An 18,897-nucleotide genomic window follows, 5' to 3' on the forward strand; every position below is an offset into this window, starting at 1 on the left:
ATTGTCGATCGGTTACAAGGCAAATTGGTTAAATGCGTATCAATAGACTCCGCTGACACAGTTGGTGGTGATGGTGTGGAAGACGAAAACTTACAATATCACGAAGAATATCTACAAGTGTTAACACCATTCGGTCTTCCACCGGCCGAGTTACTGTAGAATGAAGAACGTATTGTAATGTAATTGTGTAATTTATGTCCGAGTGATGGGCTATGCAATAGGACAAGATCAGTTGTATTGAAAATTGGTCAAACAATTCTGACATGTAAAATTTTAACAGGCGACAAGAAAGGTAATGGAGTCCATCTAACATGAGACACATAACTAAACACAACAACACACAAATAAATAAAATGCATACAGTGAAACCTCGGGTCACGACCGTAATTCGTTCCAAAACTCTGGTCGCAACCCAAAGCAATTTCCCCCCATAGGATTGTATGTAAATACAATTAATCCATTCCGGACCGCACAAGCTGAATGTAAATATATATTTTTTTAAAGATTTTTAAGCACAAAAATAGTTAATTATACCATAGCATGCACAGTGTAAAGAGTAAACTAAATGTAAAAACATTGAATAACACGGAGAAAACCTCGAACAGAGAAAACTAACATTGCAAGAGTTCACGCTAATGGTCTTATGAACCGATCGCTGTAAACACTTTATTTAATGAGTTTTAAGCACAGGGAAAAAAATGAACATTTGAAAAATCATTAATTTATACAAAAACTAACCATAAACAACCAAGAAAACTAACCTTGCATGAGTCGAGTTTGGGCATGAGGGAAGTGAGGAGGAACTGGGTGGAGAAGAGATTACAGTTTTGAGGGAGAGTCCCTCTGTGCGACGCACGTCTGACCGAGAACAATGTACTGTACAGGGAGAGACTGAACACGAGCGGAAATCACCGGCGCGTACGAACCGGAAGGGAAACTGGCTTGTTCATCACCCGTGTGTGTGGTCATGAACAGATGCAAAACTTTGGCAAACTTTTTGGTCGTAACCCGATTTGTACGTGTTCTGAGATGTTCATGACCAGAGGTTCCACTGTATATGGTTTAAAAAAAAAAAAAAAAAAATCTACTGCTCAAATAATATATTGAAAACATAACAGAAATATAAATATACAAAAAAATAACATTTAAAGATTAACAAAAAGAACACAATACATAATGCTACAGTTAAACCAGGGTTGAGATTCTGCCTAAAACATAAGCTAAACCCTGAATTCCCATTCGTTTCACTCTGTCCATATATTGTCTGAAACTAAACCGATGTCACGTGTCACAGTAGGCGTCGTGTGTCCCGTGATTAGTGTGAGAAATTAAAGGATGAGCAGGAGACGCAGCCATGCAAGGCCGAGGTCAAAGCTGCAAAACCAAAAACAGAACTGGACTAAAAGAACGAGGTGGCACTCAGTAGTCAAAAGCAAAGCGAAGTTGAGAACAGAACTTCAGACTGCACAAGGGCCTACTAACAAGAGAAGAACTTTCAGTATTTCGTGTGTAGCCAGCGAGGGGTACAGCGCACGTTGCGACTGTTGCGGCTTTACTGCGTCATCCTTGTGGCGTCACTGGTGTGAAGAATGTGGTCACGTTATGGTTCTACCTTACATTGTGTCAATGAAGAAAAACAAGATCCATCCATCCATCCATTTTCCAACCCGCTGAATCCGAACACAGGGTCACGGTTTCTGCTGAAGATGTGAATGAAAAATAAACACTGTAAATGTAATCCTCAAAAAACACGACGACTTCTAAAAATCTTTAATATATAATACGCTACCATGGCTGTCAGTTTGTCTGTCCAGGATTTTAAATCATCTGTCGCTCGCAAACCGTTTGACCTGAGATTTGGTACACATACACTATGTGACGTCTACTGTCCGCTTTCGGGGTGTTGATTGAACCCCAAGGTTATTCTTCTTTTTATTTTATTGTAGAATTAACTCTCGGCAGTGGGCAGCAGGGCGGCCGTGTGGTGCATGTGTACGGGTGCGATTCTCATCCCTACCACCTTCGCCGTTCTCATCCATACATCTTCATATCTTAAATCATTCTTGAGGCAGATTGAAGACTTGAGTACCAGCTTAAATGAAAAAATTAAAGAAAAACGTACTAAGTAATTGCAACACAAACATCGACTTAATCAGTTTTAACGTGAAAAGATGACAACAGAAGAAGCGGGCCGCTAGGGTGGAGAAGAGAAGAGCTGCTCAGGAAACAGCAAGCGCATCGACCTCTGAACAAACGAATGATAAAACGGACAGAGAGAGAGTCTGAAAACTATGAATGCTCAAGTCAAGTGGATTCACTGCACGTTATCGTTACAGCCATGCGCCGTTACTGGTCTTTCATAATACGCTACCGTGGCTGTCTGTCTGTCCAGGATTATAAATCACCTGTCGCTCGCAAACCGTTTTGAGCTATTGACCTGAACTTTGGTACACATACACTACATGACGTCTACTGTCCGCTTTCAGGGTGATGATTGACCTCCAAGGTTATTCTTATTTTATTGTTGAATCAACTCTTGGCTGCTGTGTGGGACATGCGTACAGGCGCCGTTCTCATCTCCACCACCTTAGCCATCACTTCCCCTACCTCTTCATATTTTAAATCATTCTTGAGGCAGATTGAAGACTTAACTGCCAGCTTAAGTGAAAAATTAAGGAAAACGTACTAAGGAACTGCAACACAAACACCCACTTAATCAGTTTTGACGCAAAAAGATGTCGACGGAAGAAGAGAAAATGCGGGCCGCTAGGGTGGAGAGAAGAAGAAGAGCTGCTCAGGAAGTAGCAAGGGCATCGACCTCTGAGCAAATGAAAGCTAAACGTACAAAGAGTCTGAGGACTATAAGTCAAGTGTATTCCCTGTACGTCATCGTTATAGCAGTGCGCCATTACTGGTGTGTTAGTCTTACAACAGACATGCAAGTGTTTATGTGATGGAGACACCGGGAGTATTTTGGCCGATCTGACCTTCTTTTTCGCTGCTTTTCCAGCGTAGGGGGGGGGGGATATCACACCAGAGTGTGTGCAGTTTAAAGCACAACACTGCCAGTGTTTGGGGACATAAATACTGGCTGGTTAAGTAGCTGAGGCCATGTTCCGTTAAGTGCGTTTGTCCTCAGCCACTTCATTTTGTTTGGATATGTATAGGTGTGTGTGTTAGTTGATTGAGAGACCTCAATCAGTTCTTATGTTCGTACGCCCATCTTGTGAGCTGGCATTACAATCCACGCTGTCAGAGTAGGCACGGAAAACAGAAGGGCCGCTATCTGGATATGAGCAAAGCCTGCACATTTTAGAGCGGCGTTTGATATGCAGTTCTTCTCGAGGTCATGCGGTGGTCTTGATTATCCACACTGTGAATGGCTCAGACTGCAGTGTTCACAACACCTTCCCGCTGCTCATAATTTTAGTTTGTTTTAATTTAATCCCCTAACGTGATTATGTCACCCTTGCCCTAATTCTCTACTTGAGATCCGACTGATAATAAATGACGCTACACGCCAGTCAGAACAATTTGCAGTTTTAGCTTTTGATCGGTGGAGTAAGTTTGACATTCAGACCATTTTATTAGATGCGGCTCTTGCCACAGAGATAAGACAGAATCCGCTAATCCGTTCCTTTCACTCCTGTCACTGCCATTTGGTTTCTTTCTGCCCCTTTAGGCTTCGCTTTACGGCTGACCGAGTATTTGGGGCGCTGGAGTGGACTGTCGCTCAGTGTGCTGCACCTTCTCTAAGTTTTGTGTTCATCTTTGAAGGCTTTCATGTTACTTTATCTTATGATTGGTGTATTTTAACATTTTTTAATGCCACTTCTATAAATGTTTTTTGGACTTCTATGCATCTAAATTGGAATTTTGACCTTAAGGAATTCAGTTCTTTTATTTCTTGCTATCTTGATTCCTGAAAGATTTGTACATTTCTTTTTTTTTTTATCATCTTTGCGCGATGCCATGTTATAATCTTGCAGGCGCCAGCATTTTGTGAGTTTCGCATTAGCCGCTGTCTAGGCGATTTCCCAGGATTCCCTTGGACTGTGTGACACGTGATGTCGCCAAGTTCAAAGGTCATCACAAGCGTTTCCTTCTTATTTAAGTTTGAATCGAATTAACGCTTGGAATGCAAATTTGAATAAGTGCCCCTAAAAGTCATTTTTTGACTCCTCTACTGACTGTCGACGTTTGATTTTTTGCGTTAGGTGATCTAATTCGCGTAAAAGATTATGAGATTCCTTACCAGAAAAATGAACACATACTCTTTGAGCTTGCTTCATCTCCTGACTGCTTTACGTGAAAGTCTTCTCTCGAGTTAGAAACAAGTTGAATGCTGGAAACGAGAGAGCGAGACAGAGAGGTGAGCTAGCCGTTAGGAGTAAACCCACCTGATCAGAGAGACCAGACCGTCAGTGTTGAGATTTAGGATCAATGGCAGCACTGCATGAGTCGGGCAATCTGCATGAGCCCACTTCTGGAATCAACCGGCCAACACCAAACCGGACATTCGCCGGAGCTCATAGGACCGAAATATCACTTGAAATTTTGGATGAAACTTCACTGGGCTTGGCCTTGGACTTGCATACAGACTCGAGACACAGTATGGATCCTGTGTACGCGTTTTTACAACTTCTGTACCTATGGTGCTGCCACAGGTGTTATCGTTTGGGATGAAAAACAGCAGACCAGAAGAAGGGACGTAGTCCAAAGCAAAGCTTGGGTTAAAACCAGAAATTCTTAACCAAAGAATGAGACGGAAAGACAGCTGAAAAAAGTTACTCCCATGTGCATTGTAGTTTCTGTTTATGATATATGCCGATTTTTCCAGAAAGTATGTATTTAACAAAATATTAGCAAAAAAAGCATGTGCTTCTAAGCATATGACTAGATAGCCGACATGTGGATTATATGACACGCCAGATTTAGTTTTCTTTTTACAATGGATGTTGTTTCCGCATTGTTTGCCGTTGTATTAGATCATAAAAAACTCCCCGATTTGGATAAAAAAATAAAATTAAAAATTTTTCTCGCCCATTACTACAAAGTACACGGAGTAAGCAACGTGAGTGAAGAAGTATGAGAAGGTAAGAAAGAGAAAAGCTGTAAGGCTAATAAAAGTCTCTGACTAAATGTTAGTCAGAGAGCTCCGCATGAACAAACGAGAACCCAGAGGCAAAACACGTACTCAAAAAAATTAAAGCAAAAATTGCTAAAGTTAAATTCTTCTTGGAAACGCATTTCAGCTTCCTCTATCACTAAACAGAACACAATAAGAAAAAACAAAAACAAACCGTAGAAAGGACCCTCGGATGTTTATTGCTACAGTAAATTCTCCCTGCCTGGTCATTTTGTTATCCGCTTTTATAAAAATATAATTAATTTCATAACAACTGCTGTCTACTTGCACCTCTTCATAGTAGAAAAAAAATTCTGAGAGGCGTATCGCGCGACAGTCACAAACTCCACAGAAGCTGCAGTCTTGTTTTCATGGCTTCTGATGGTGTTAACAAGTCCCTACATTCCAATAATATTCCATGTGTTCTCTGCATTTTCCTCTGTTTTCAGATAAATTCATTACATTTCAAGAATGGCAGCAAAACTTGGTGTTAAGAGTACTTGGGGGGGAAAAACTCCTTTATTAAGCGCAAACGCGTTAGGATGAGTTTAGCCAATTTTTGGTACATAAAATTATGCGTTTATGGTAGTGGGTAGAAAAAGTGAACAGTGAATAGGGTCTGGCGAAACCTAACCTCGCTTTTCCTATTGGATCAATACTTCAGTATCCACGGTTCTTGTTTCTGTGGGGTTTTTCTGGCATGTAACTCCCGTGGATAATAATGAGAATTTCCAGTTCACTCTCAAGTTGGATGTGTGAAATGCAACCTAACTGAAGATTGAATCAAAGTAACTAAGTTTTAAAATTCGCCTTTTGATTTTTTTGTCATGGCACCTGAAGATAACGAAAGACTTAATGAAAAGACAAAACTTAGGAGAAGTCTGGCCAATTCCGGTACCTGTTTTTTAGGTTATATATATGACTAGCAAGATACCCGCGCTTCGCAGCGGCGAAGTACTGCTTTAATTATTTGTTAAGGATCTCTTTTGTATTGCCCCTCCGGTTGTAATATAACCAAGCTGTGCGCGGAGTTTACTCTTGAGCATGCAACGTATAGTTGGCCATGTGAAAAGCAATCTTGCCTCAAATCAATGCCAACCTTTTGTAGGGTATGTCCCTGAGACTTATTAATTGTCATTGCGAAGCAGAGCCTTACTGGAAATTGGAGGCGTTTGAATTGAAACGTGAGATCAGAGGGTATAACGGGGATACGAGGAATAAAAACTCTCTCCCCTGAGCCACCGCCAGTAAAAATAGTTGCCTCAATTAGGTTCTTTTGCAGGCATGTGACCTGAAGTCTCGTGCCATTACAAAGTTTCGGTGGCTGTAAGTTTCTCAGCCCCAACCTTCAAAATTAGAGTATGCTCAGGAGTGCCTGGAAGATTCAGAGTGTGGACCGAGCTGCAGGCTATGGATGTATATATGTACGTAAGTAGGATTCAGTTAGCGTTGGGAACCCGCGTACCAAATTTCTTGAAGATGGGCCCATTAAGTAACAAAGACCGTTGGAAAGTTTAATATGGTGGCAGACAGTGGTGTCATACCACAGAAATAAGTACGTACATCGGTTTCAGTTAGCGCAGAGAAGCCGCCTACCAAATTTCGTGAAGATGGGGCCATAAATAAGACAGTTTAACATGGCGGACGTTGTCGACTGTTACGTGTAGAATTTCGAAATGCAACCTGCTTAACTTTTGTAAGTAAGCTGTAAGGAATGAGCCTGCCAAATGTCAGCCTTCTACCTACATGGGAAGTTGGAGAGTTAGTGATGAGTGAGTCAGTGAGGGCTTTGCCTTTTATTAGTATAGATATAATATATATAGTATAGTACTATATATAATATACTGTAGAGCAGTAGAACATATTTTGTTATATATTATATATATATATATTCTACTATAGTATATTATCTCTCAATTATAAAAGAAAATCCTGAGACGAGACTATTGCCATGAGACTTTTTCAAGTCCTGTCCTCCTCTCAACCATTTCAGGTTAACGGCTCACGCCCGTGGTCCTCTCACCTTGGTGTGAATGCTTTTGTCACACACAGTTCCTGCTCTCAGCTCTCATACATTTTTACATTTTCCTCACTTTAAGTTCCCTATAAAAGAAGACGTGTCCAATTCTTGAAGAATTTCATCCTGAAGGGTTATCAACAGGAGAAATGAGTACACGGGCAATCCTAGCATCGAGAAACGATGAAGTCAAACGAATTAACGCGAAAATTGTCGATTGGTTACACGGCAAATTGATTAAATGCATATCAATAGACTATGCTGACACAGTTGGTGGTGATGGTGCAGAAGATGAAAACTTACAATATCCAGTAGAATATCTACAAGCGTTAACACCGTTCGGTCTTCCACTTGCCAAAGTACTGTTGAAAGAAGGATGGGCTATGCAATAGGACAAGATTAGTTGTATTGAAAACTGGTAGAACAATTCTAACATGTAAAATTTTAACAGGAGACAAGAAAGGTAATAGAGTCCATCTAACATGAGACACCAAAGGAGATCTTGATATGCCATTTGTATCAAAACGTTTACAGTTTCCCGTTAGAATAGCTTTTGCTATGACAAATCACAGGGACAAACATTCTTTTTTTCGGTTTATTTATTAGAGAGAAAGAAACGATATTCACTCACAGGCAGTTATATGAGGCGTTGTCACAATGTAAGTCCAAACACGGAATCAAAATTCAATGCGATATTGACAAAAAGTTAATTCCAAATACTGTTTTTACTGAAGTTTTACAGTAAAAGTTTAAAAAGTATTTGCATGTTAATTTCAAAGCCAAACAGAATGAAAACGTATAACGCAACGAATACCTCTAACGCAACATGAAACATAATTTTCTTTCAAATTATTACGTTTTACTATTTTTTAATATGGTTAATTACTCGCTGTAATGTACAATAGTTAGTTCTGTTATGCATATGTAACAATTCCCATGAAAATAACAATCTGTTTAAAATTGTACATCCACATCCTCATAAGCGAGTGAAAGAAAAGCAAAGTGGCTAGCGTGGGGGGTTGACGAGTGAAGCAAGCAGGGGGCAGAGCCCCCTAGTATATATAAATAAAAATTGTGATAACTAAGAATGTCGATTTAAATTTTTGGGGTTAGACAAGAAAACATACTCAAGAGTCATTAGTGATAAAAACGGCACTAATGAATCTTTTCAAATCTCAGATAAACAGGAAGTTGTCATAGTAACAGTCAACAAAAATTCGATATGGGAGAACAGCATGGCACTGTGGGGGAACACACACAAAAAAAATGAACAGTGTGAAAACTAACCTAAAACAAATGTCAGAAATAGATTTATGTTCAAAACCTATAAAACTTTTGTTAAAAGCCCAAAGAAAACTCTGAAAGGCTTAAAGCAGCTGAGGTGACAATCGTGGAATGTTCTTGATTACCTTAAAGGAGACATAATGTGTTAAAAGCATCTAATGCCTCCACATAATACCACATGGGGAAGAATCGTCTTTTCTTTCCATTTTTATAAACTTCTTTATCTCTTTTAGTTCTTTCCTCGCTTATTGTGACTTAACATTTTTCTGTTGATGCCTTATGTCTAAAGGCCATTGCTTGCACTTCATTATTTGTCTTTTGTTTTGCTTATAGCCCTGAGCTGCCTATTCAACCAAAGCGCTTTCATTTTCATTAGATGGCCTTGAGCTCCACTAGCTCTTATATAAGCGTATCTTCTGCCAAAATAAAATAAGAACAGATGATTAGTTCACCAAGCCGTTAAATGCTGCATGTGATATATTAATTTGTCTATACGTTGCAGAAGTCTAAAAGGAAAGTTGTAAGGAACTTTCAATGACTAGAATGGCTAAACGTTTAGATGTGCAGGTTGGCAACTAAACTGAGTCTGGCCTGTGGTGGAATGAAACAACATTCCACAGGGGCCTATGTAGAATTACAATTCTGATATGTCTGAATATTATTATAAAGCAGTACGGAAAGACAAGGAGGTACTGTGATTGGGAGTTGGGTTGGCAGAATGGCCCAAAGCCTCCTGTGCCACTGGTGCCAGCCAACTATAAACACTTACCGTTCACAGGCTGAATAGGAAATAAGCAAAATTGAACAGAAACAACATGGATGTTTAAATACATATATAAGGTGGTCCAGATCTAATTATGCAATTTTCATTACACTATATAACTTAAGTTTATTACATAGAGAATTCACAAAAAATTATTTTTGTTGCCGATTGATGGCAGCACCTGCCCTGCATTTCAAAATGGCTGGGATACGGTTGTCAGTCGAACAGTGGGTGCGATGTGTTCGCTCAGTCTTGTTCTTTGGCTCCGAGCTAAGGACATTGAAGGCACACTGTAAAAATGTCAGTAAATTTAACTGTAAAAATGCTGTGAATGGTGAAAGGAAAATACATTTTCTGGAAAAAAAAAGGAAAGTTACCTTATATTCTACTGTAAATTACCTGTACAATATCTTAAACAATATATTTCATTATTTTTTACAGCCAAGTTCTGTATATAAAAAGAAAAAAAAATTTTTTTTCTACCTTCAAAGTATGCAACATACACTACGGTTACACTGAAGAAAAAAAAAAAAAGAATCGCTTTTAAATTTTACAGCAAAAAACTTAAGTAGTTAAAGTAAACAACCGTAAAATGTAAAACAGTAAAGCACAGTAAAACTGAAGTTACGATATTTGCATAAGGACACTCCCCCTTGTACCATATTGTTCCCGGTGGACCGCATACCTTTGTGCTGTAAGGAAAATAAACTTCAAGTTAGCAGACTTCTTTTTCCTTGCATGCTGAAGGTTCTTTGAGGTTATGGAAGCCGATTTACGGTGGGTTGTACTCGATAAACTGGCACGGGTACGGCGACCTTGCTTTCAGTAGGTGTTGCCACATTGGCTGTAGCCGAAGATGTCGCTCCAATCTCTTTTTGATCTGCAGGATATCTGGGTGCTGCAAAGAACATGTCTGACATTTCATTCTCTCTTTACAATTCTTACTAAGGTGCCCCTGTTTGAGACAACGAAACCATAAACCTTTAGATTTTAAAAAGTCAGTTCTTTCTTTATGTGGCAGTTTGATTTGATTTTTCTACATTCAACAAGGGTGTGCTGGTCATTACAGAATATACAAGGCTTTTTAAATGCACGTAGGACACCAAATGCCACAAAAGCAAACTTTACTTCTCCACCAGACAATGTGCCATAACTTCCTTAAACGTTGAATTCTTTTTCAACTTTCATCTTAATACATAATTCGCCTGCCTCCTCACTCACTCACGTCCGTCCGAAGCCGAATGCGCAGTCACCTTCTGCCCAGCTGCCCGAAAAACCTCACATGACACCGACATCCAACCCTAACATTACGGCAGGCGGCAGATTTACGGCCGCAAAAATTCAAAGAGAAAGGTGACTTCGTTTAAAGCTCTAGAGGCCTGAAAGGCGATTTCGACTACAGCTCTAGGCCTAATTACGCATTCTGATTCAATTACGCATTCATTCAATACACCTATATCAGGTTTGTGGTGCTTATACTTATTACTGTTCTATATTGTACTGGAACATTCATCATTCAATATTATACTATAGGCCTGGAAAATTCATCAACTAAGAGTACAAGCCTCTACAGTAATGAGTAAAGCGGACTACAATCATTACAAAACAACTTTTTCGTTACTTATCATTTGTTCGTCATACACTGCTGACACAAACTCGTGCCCATTTCATCTTACATTGTCGAAACGGGCTCTTTGTCTAGTAACTAAATAATACAACACGTTTGCATTTGGTGGCTGTTACTTTACTGATGCAGACTGTGTACAGTAAACCCTTGTTTATCATGGTTAATCTGTTCCAGACTCTACCGCGATAAATGTATTTCCGTGAAATAGGATTCTTTATTTATAAAATCGAATATTTTCGCAGTTAGAGCATAGAAAACCTGTTTACTGCCTTCTAAATACGTTTTTTTTTAACATTATTAGAGCCCTCTAGACATGAAATAACACCTTTTAGTCAAAAGTTTAAACTGTGCTCCATGTCAAGACAGAGATGACAGTTCCGTCTCACAATTAAAAGAATGCAAACATATCTTCCTCTTCAAAGGAGTGCGCGTCAGGAGCAGAGAATGTCAGAGAGAGTGAGAAAGACAGAGAAAAGCAAACAATCAAAAATCAATACGTGCTGTTTGGCTTTCAAGTATGCGAAGCACCGCGTGGCGTGGGAAGCATATCGTATATCATTGAGGAGTTTTATTTAATACGTAATACGTGCTCTGATTGGGTAGCTTCTCAGCCATCTGCCAATAGCGTCCCTTGTATGAAATCAACTGGGCAAACCAACTGAGGAAGCATGTACCAGAAATTAAAAGACCCACTGTCCGCAGAAATCAGCGAACCAGCAAAAAATGTGTGATATATAAATATAAAGTGCAATATAAATAAAATTTATTATTATTATTTAGATATGCTTACATTTAAAATCCATGATGGAGTGAAGCCGCGAAAGTTGAAGCGCGATATAGAGAGGGATCACTGTACTGGTATTTGATCCTGACAACATTTTCTAATGGTTTAATGACTGACATATTTATCACAGTGCTTGGATTTCAGGTTATCATTAAACGTTGACTTCTATTGTAATATGTTATAAAGAAAAAAAAACAGTTACTTCCTATAAAGTTATACTGTAGGCCTAAAAGTATTAAAATTCTGGCAACCACAGCTACCAGTTTACCGTAAATTTTGTTTTTTTTTTTTTTTTTTTTTACAATGTAGAAGATGAAATGTTACAGACGGATGCATGAAATCAGATGATGATGATATACTTTATTATTATTTCCTGATAGGAGATGGTCTTTTCGCTTGACCTTTGGGGCATTGGGGGGGTGGGGGTGTGTCAGAGCACAGGGTCAGTCATTGTATAACACCCGGAGGGCAATTTTCAGGTTAAGGGCCTCTGCTCAACGGCAAGATAAGAGTATGCAATGAAGAAATAATGGGGAGACTGGGTGAAACAGCGGATATTGTCAATGGTTTGTTCATGTGAGCAGGAGGAATGAAAAGAGATGGGCCAAACGTTTAATGAACATTTAATACAGGAAGAGACCGGGAGTAGGTAGACCTACTGTAGATTGAGATGGACTGATGATAAAGAACATTTAAGAAAAAGACGTATTTTTAATCAGAGAGGTAATATACAAGAAGGAATACAGAATCCTTCTTGGTGCCTCAGACTGACAATTTAAGGCCGACCACGAGTTATGAATGAATTTGAACACAAAATGTCAGAAACCGATTCCCCAAAGTTTAAAAAAATAAATAAATAAATAAAATCACTAAAGGTTTCACAATGTCTGTCTATCATAACATTTGCTTTCTGTATTATAAGAAGGCTATTCTAGTGACAACTGCTTTTCTTTCCTGTCCTGTAAATATGCCCCTAGCATCCATGTGACGAACAAAAGATTGTATTAAGAGACGTTAATAAAATGCACGGGGAGGCCAGCTGCAGGTCTGCAGTGCGGTGGCAATGGGAGAGGACGTCAAAGACCGAGAAGCATCACGTATTTGGCTTTCTTCACGTTAGCCTGATTGTTTACCTCTCTCATAATATGGCAAAAGGGTTTGATGTGACCCTTTACAGCAAATAAGAAGTTTCACGGCTGTTGGGGTTAATTTACGGCAATTATACCTTTGACAGTGAGCACTCTTAAGTGCTTTAAAAAGAATACACAATGTGCTGAAATACATCCGGCGGAGCAGGCAGATGCGGAGGACTAAAGTCAACAGAGTAATTCATCAACTGGGTAAGAGGCAGTTTCAGGTGACAGGCCTACAAAATTAAAGTCGAATCTGCATTCAACTGAGTGACATTTCTGGGCTTCAGAGGCATGGAATTTATCCTTAATGGGAGTATAAAAGCTATACATTGAAATACAGGCCTTTTTTGTAGAAGTGTGTCCAAAGTGCAAGGTATACAAAAGCTGTAGAGTTTATGTGATTGTTAAATAAATAACTCTCACGCTCACTTAGTCCAAGTCCCGGTCACAGAGGTCAGAGCGTACCCTATTGACAGCAGCAGGCTCACGTCAGGAGCCACCGCGGGATGAGGTGGCAGTTGTTATACATACCAAATATAATGGAGAAATAGGAAGAGACCCGAACTGCATATAAATAAAGTAGTGTGGCACAGACAGTCGGGCTGTAAAATGGCTGACTACGTGAGACCTCCACAAAAGGAGGAACCTACCCCATCCAGGTTATACTAATGGGCTGCCAGTATCTAAGGAGCAGAAACAGAGTTATGAAAAGGACCAGGAGACAGCATTATGTTCCAAAACGGGCCATGTTGAGAACCAAAAAAAAAAAAGAACAGCAAAGTCAAAACGCCAAAGCCCAAAACTGTAATCAAAACTTCAACTCAAAAACCTTGCTAGGATCTGAAACATTCAAACAAACAAACAAAAAAAAAACAAAAACACCTTACTAAAGCAACATGAACTTTCTGTGTTATTTACTCAGAGATTTGAACAAAGCAGACAGTGCACCACCATTGTAAACACAGTAATGTCCAGTTGACCGGAACAGCAAGTGTCAGAGTGCATTTACATGCACACACAAAACCGGAATTAAGGCAGAAAATTGGTTTCTTTAAAATTAAAAAAAAAAATCCTCTTTGCAGGCACAAGTCCATTAATGGAGTTCTTTCTCTTTTGACCAAACACTCCAATGTCATAAAAATGTGCTTAAAAAAAAAAAAAAAAAAAAAGATTAAACATCACCAACCATCACCGTGAATCTGAAAACAAGCATGGAGTCCGTCTCCTGAGCAGTGTTGGAAATGTTACTTTTAAAAGTATCCTTACTTACATTACTCATTACATTATATATAAAAAAAAAAGCAAAGTAAATACAGTGTGTCATATAGTTACTTATTATAAAATGTAATGCGTTACTTTTCTTCTTTCAATACAGTTCAGTGGACAGCATTTGCTATTAAATCCTAAACTCTTATATGAACCTTCATGAAACTGACCAGAGACACGGCCAAACGTGATCATTTTTTTTTGTGTTTTATAATTATGTTTAAGTCCTTTGTGTGCTTGGAAGTAAACAACATTCAGCCCCTTTAACACATTCTCGACCTGAGCCACCGATGTCTCCTGGTTTGAACACTGTCCACTGCGTCACCTGATCATGCTGTTTCAATGTAGCTATAGCAAACAGCTTGATAAAACTACACTGGACGGTATATCAAGATGTTTCTGACACCGGATTGCATGCGGCACACCATGTTCTGCTTGGCCATGTGACTGAGCACTGCAAAGGAGCGGCTTACCGGTACGTTGGCTTCTTGCCTTATACGTTTTGCTGGGACGATAATAAAAATGCAGTAATTTTTATTTTGATAAAACGAGTATTGTGTTAGATTGTTACTTCAAAAAGTAATCCGACTACATAATGCACATAGCTTTTAATGTGTTACCCCCCACACTGCTCCCAAGATGGTGCTGCCAAGCTCAGCCCTGAACGTTTAGCTCATCAATGTAAATTTAATGATTTCTGAAATATATTGTGACAGATTATTTCAACCAGGATAAGGAATAATCTGATCGCCTGACTATTTGCCTCAGGAAATTTGTTTTTGTGGCTGCTGGTTGTGTGTGTAAAGCTAACACATGCGCAGACAATGAAATCCTTAACTAACCCGTTTAAGGGTTTACATGGCCAAATAACCAGGCTATTTGCAAAGAAACCTACACATGTTAACGCAGTTTCTCAGAGACCAATACCCTGGTTTCTGTACCAAGGTATAACAATATAGCATTTTTGAAACCGGGTTTCTGTTAATGATGGGAGTTATTAAAGTGCCTGTGGAATGTGAATAAGCACAAAATGGCACCATTCATGAACGGACTATAAATTTAAAAACGAAAAGGAAGAAGAATTCCAAAGTAACAAATGTGCTTCTGTGGTAGAAGTTCTAGACTTTAGTTTTTTTTTTTTTGTGATTATTATTTATTTAGATCCCTAAAATATGTATTACTTGGTGGTGGATTTGGGCGACACGGTGGTGCAGTGGGTAGCGCTGCTGTCTCGCAGTTAGGAGACCCGGGTTCGCTTCCCAGGTCCTCCCTGCATGGAGTTTGCATGTTCTCCAGTGTCTGCGTGGGTTTCCTCTGGGTACTCTGGTTTAGGTGCATTGGCGATTCTAAATTGTGTGTGTGCTCCCTGCGGTGGGCTGGTGCCCTGCCTGGCACCTGCCTTGTGCCCTGTGTTGGCTGGGATTGGCTCCAGCAGACCCCAGTGATATAGCTGTATAGATGTAGTTAGGATATAGCAGGTTGGATAATGGATGGATGGTTGTGGATTTGCTATATATGTGACAAGAAGCAGAACTTCTAGGCGAAGTGGTGGCTGTGAGGCTATGGATCTACACTGGCAATCGGAAGGTTGCCGGTTTGAATCCCGTAAATGCCAAAAAAGGACTCTGCTCTGTTGTGCCCTTGCGCAAGGCCCTTAACCTGCAATTGCTGAGCACTTTGAGTAGTGAGAAAAGCACTATATAAATGCAAAGAATTATAATTATTATTATTATAGTGGGAGAAAACCTGGTTGTTTCATAGTTTCTTAATTTATCATTCCATAAGACAGAAAAGAGTGGCAAAAACAGCAAAAGATAAGGTCCAGGATGTAAGACTTAGTAGAGAGGCAAGCAAGGATCGTAAACCAGGAGAGTATAATAAGAACATTGAAATGAGAACCAGAAATCAAAATTTGTAAAATGTGGCAAAATTTTGTAACAAGACGACCAAGAAAATAAAGTACAGCTATTATAGTGTTATTTATAATTGCTGATAAAGAGGAGACCCAAGTGACAACGTATCATTTGTCACTCTGAAGACTTTACACACCTTGCTTATGGAGGAAACGTATAAAATGGCTGCCACCCTGCAAACAACATGGCAAAAGTGGTAAAAAAAAAAAAAAAAAAATTCAAAATGCCAAATGGTAAGTGTAACTGCCCAACCACATTAATAATCACAATCATAATATTCAAAAACCCTAAAAGAGTGAGAAATAGCTTTCACTGTGCAGTTTTCTTAGTATAAATATTTTGAATACGGTCATAAAAATATTTCTTTTCACATTGTAATAATGTTGGCACAAAAAATTTACACACTGCAAAAAAATAATCCTAAAAAATGGTAGTATTGTGGAATGTGTGTTGGGTGCTATCAGGTTATTGGAATATGGTGGGCTCAAGAAATGGAAAGATGGTTAGATAAATAAAATCATCACAAAGTTCTCAATAACAGACATCATATCACTCTCTTTATATTTAGGTCCGAAACATGAAACCACCGAAAAGATCGATGAAGAGCCATTAAAATCAGACGAAGGCAACAAGGAAGAACAAGTAGAGGACATAAAAAGACACCAGGAAGAAGTTAACAAAAACGAATCTGAAGAGGCTAGAAGACAACAGAAAGAATATGACAAAAGACATTACAAAGAGAAAGACGAGAGAAACCACAAAGAAGAAACAGGTGAAGAAAGCAGCAGTGCAGAAGAAAGAAGACACCATGAGAAAGAAACTAAAAGACATCCTCTGAGCAGGGAAGATGATCTGAAACAGGATCAGCCAGAAGAAAAGAGAGACGAAAGCTATGAAAATTCGCAGGATGTGACCGATGGTATTTATGCAGGTCACTACAAGAGATCTGAAAGCTATGACAATTCGCAGGATGTAACAGACGGTATTTATACAAGTCACTATAAGAGAGGTGAAAGCTATGACAATTCTCAGGATGTGACCGACGGTATTTATACAAATCACTACAAGAGAGGTGAAGAGGACTCCGGCGAGGAACAAGGCCTTGAAACCCAGCAGCATCCTAGGAGCTCAAACGAACCAGCAGAAAGTGAAGACAGAGAAAAGCGGCGTTACCGGGTTCGTAAGATCTATTACAGGAAACATAAAAGGAATCATTCCTCTGAAGAACATGTTGGGGAAAAGTCTAATGAGTCAATGTCAGAAGAAAAAAGGAACCTACAGCAAGGGGAAGAGGAGGATCATTGGGAAGGAAAAAAATATTCATCTGAGCAAATCACCAAGCCAGACACGGAGAAAAGACATTATGATGAAAAGAGACACCACTCAGAAGAAAGTGAAGAGGAAAGACATAGTGATAAAAAAAAGTCCCATTTTGAAGACGGTGAGGAAGAAGGAAACGAGGAACACACCGATGAGAAGAGACAAGAAGAAAGTGAAAAACACCATAGCGAAGAAGAAAGAAACGGCAACCATGAACGTGACAAGTTGGGTCATTACACTGGTGGGGAAGAAAATGAGGAAGAACAAGATCAGCAGCACGAACAGAAAAGGCATGAAGCTGATGTTAGTGATGAGCAGGAAGAACAACATAATCATGATGAAAAAAAGAGACAGCATTCTGAAGAAAGTGAGGCAGAGGAAGAAAGGCAGCCTCATCAAGATAACTTAAAGAAAAGCGAGGACATGGCAGGAGATAAGCAATATTCCGAGGCAAAACGGGATGACTCAAAAGAAAGTGAAGAGGAGATCAAAAAAAGGCATCATCTCAGTGATGAAGACAAAGCAGGAGAAGAGGAAAAACAACGTAAAAAACGTAGCAGTTTAGAAGATCACGAAGAAGACGGAACACAACAGCATTACTCTAAAAAGAAAAGCCATCCTTTAGAAGACAAGGAAGAAGAAACAAAGAGACAACACCATGAAGTCAAACGCCACCACTCAGAAGGGAGTGATGAAGAGGAACAAAGACATCATAGTTATGTAAAACGACACCACTCTGAGGAAAGACAGGAGGAGGAGGAGGAAGAAGAGAGTGAAGAAAAAGAAGAAAAACAGCAATATGAGAAAGAAAAGCATTACCATTCTGAGGAAAGTCAGGAAGAGGAGGAGGAGGGCAAGGAAAAGAAGCACCATGAAGACAAGCGCCACCACTCAGAAGAAAGTGAGGAAGTGGAACAAAAGAGACATCACCATGAAGCTAAGCGCCACCACTTAGAAGAAAGTGAGGAAGACAATGAAAAGGATCATAGCAAAGCTAAGCATCACCACTCACAAGAAAGTGAAGAAGAACAGGCAAAATTTAAGCGACATCACCCAGAAGAAAGCGAGGAAGAGAGACCTCATCACGAAGCCAAGCGCCAGCACCCAGAAGAAAGCGAGGAAGAGGAGGAAGAGAGACCTCACCATGAAGCCAAGCGGCACCACTCAGAAGAAAGTGAAGAGGAGGAGGAAAAGAGACATCACCTTGAAGCCAAACGCCATCATGCAGGAGAAAATGAGGAAGAAGAGGAAGACAGACATCATCATGAAGCCAAGCGCCACCACGCAGAAGAAAGCGAGGAAGAGGTGGGAAAGAGACATCACCATGAATCCAAACGGCATCACTCAGGAGAAAGTGAGGAAGATGAGGAAAAGAGACATCATCATGAAGCCAAGCGCCACCACTCAGAAGAAAGTGAGGAAGAGGTGGAAAAGAGACATCACCATGAAGCCAAACGGCATCACTCAGGAGAAAGTGAGGAAGATGAGGAAAAGAGACATCATCATGAAGCCAAGCACCACCACTCAGAAGAAAGTGAGGAAGAGGAGGAAAAGAGACATCACCATGAAGCCAAACGGCATCACTCAGGAGAAAGTGAGGAAGAGGAGGAAAAGAGACATCACCATGAAGCCAAGCGCCACCACTCAGGAGAAAGTGAGGAA

General features: G+C 39.8%; 1 protein-coding gene across 50 annotated transcripts in view; it reads left to right on the forward strand.

Annotated features, from left to right (window-relative positions):
* LOC114666059 (glutamic acid-rich protein) overlaps positions 1-18,897 on the forward strand; it is a 38,833-nt gene that overhangs the window by 5,836 nt on the left and 14,100 nt on the right. For 4 of the 50 annotated variants that reach the window (XM_051919473.1, XM_051919480.1, XM_051919483.1 and 1 more), the window contains exons 4-5: positions 16,484-18,459; positions 18,580-18,660. In XM_051919473.1, the coding sequence (XP_051775433.1) occupies positions 16,484-18,459; positions 18,580-18,660 (2,057 nt within the window). Of the gene's footprint in view, positions 1-16,483; positions 18,890-18,897 lie in introns of all 50 variants that reach the window. The other 46 variants (XM_051919452.1, XM_051919460.1, XM_051919468.1 and 43 more) reach the window with 37 other exon arrangements.

Source organism: Erpetoichthys calabaricus, chromosome 15 (genome assembly GCF_900747795.2).
Source record: "Erpetoichthys calabaricus chromosome 15, fErpCal1.3, whole genome shotgun sequence".
Taxonomy (NCBI): Eukaryota; Metazoa; Chordata; class Cladistia; order Polypteriformes; family Polypteridae; genus Erpetoichthys; species Erpetoichthys calabaricus.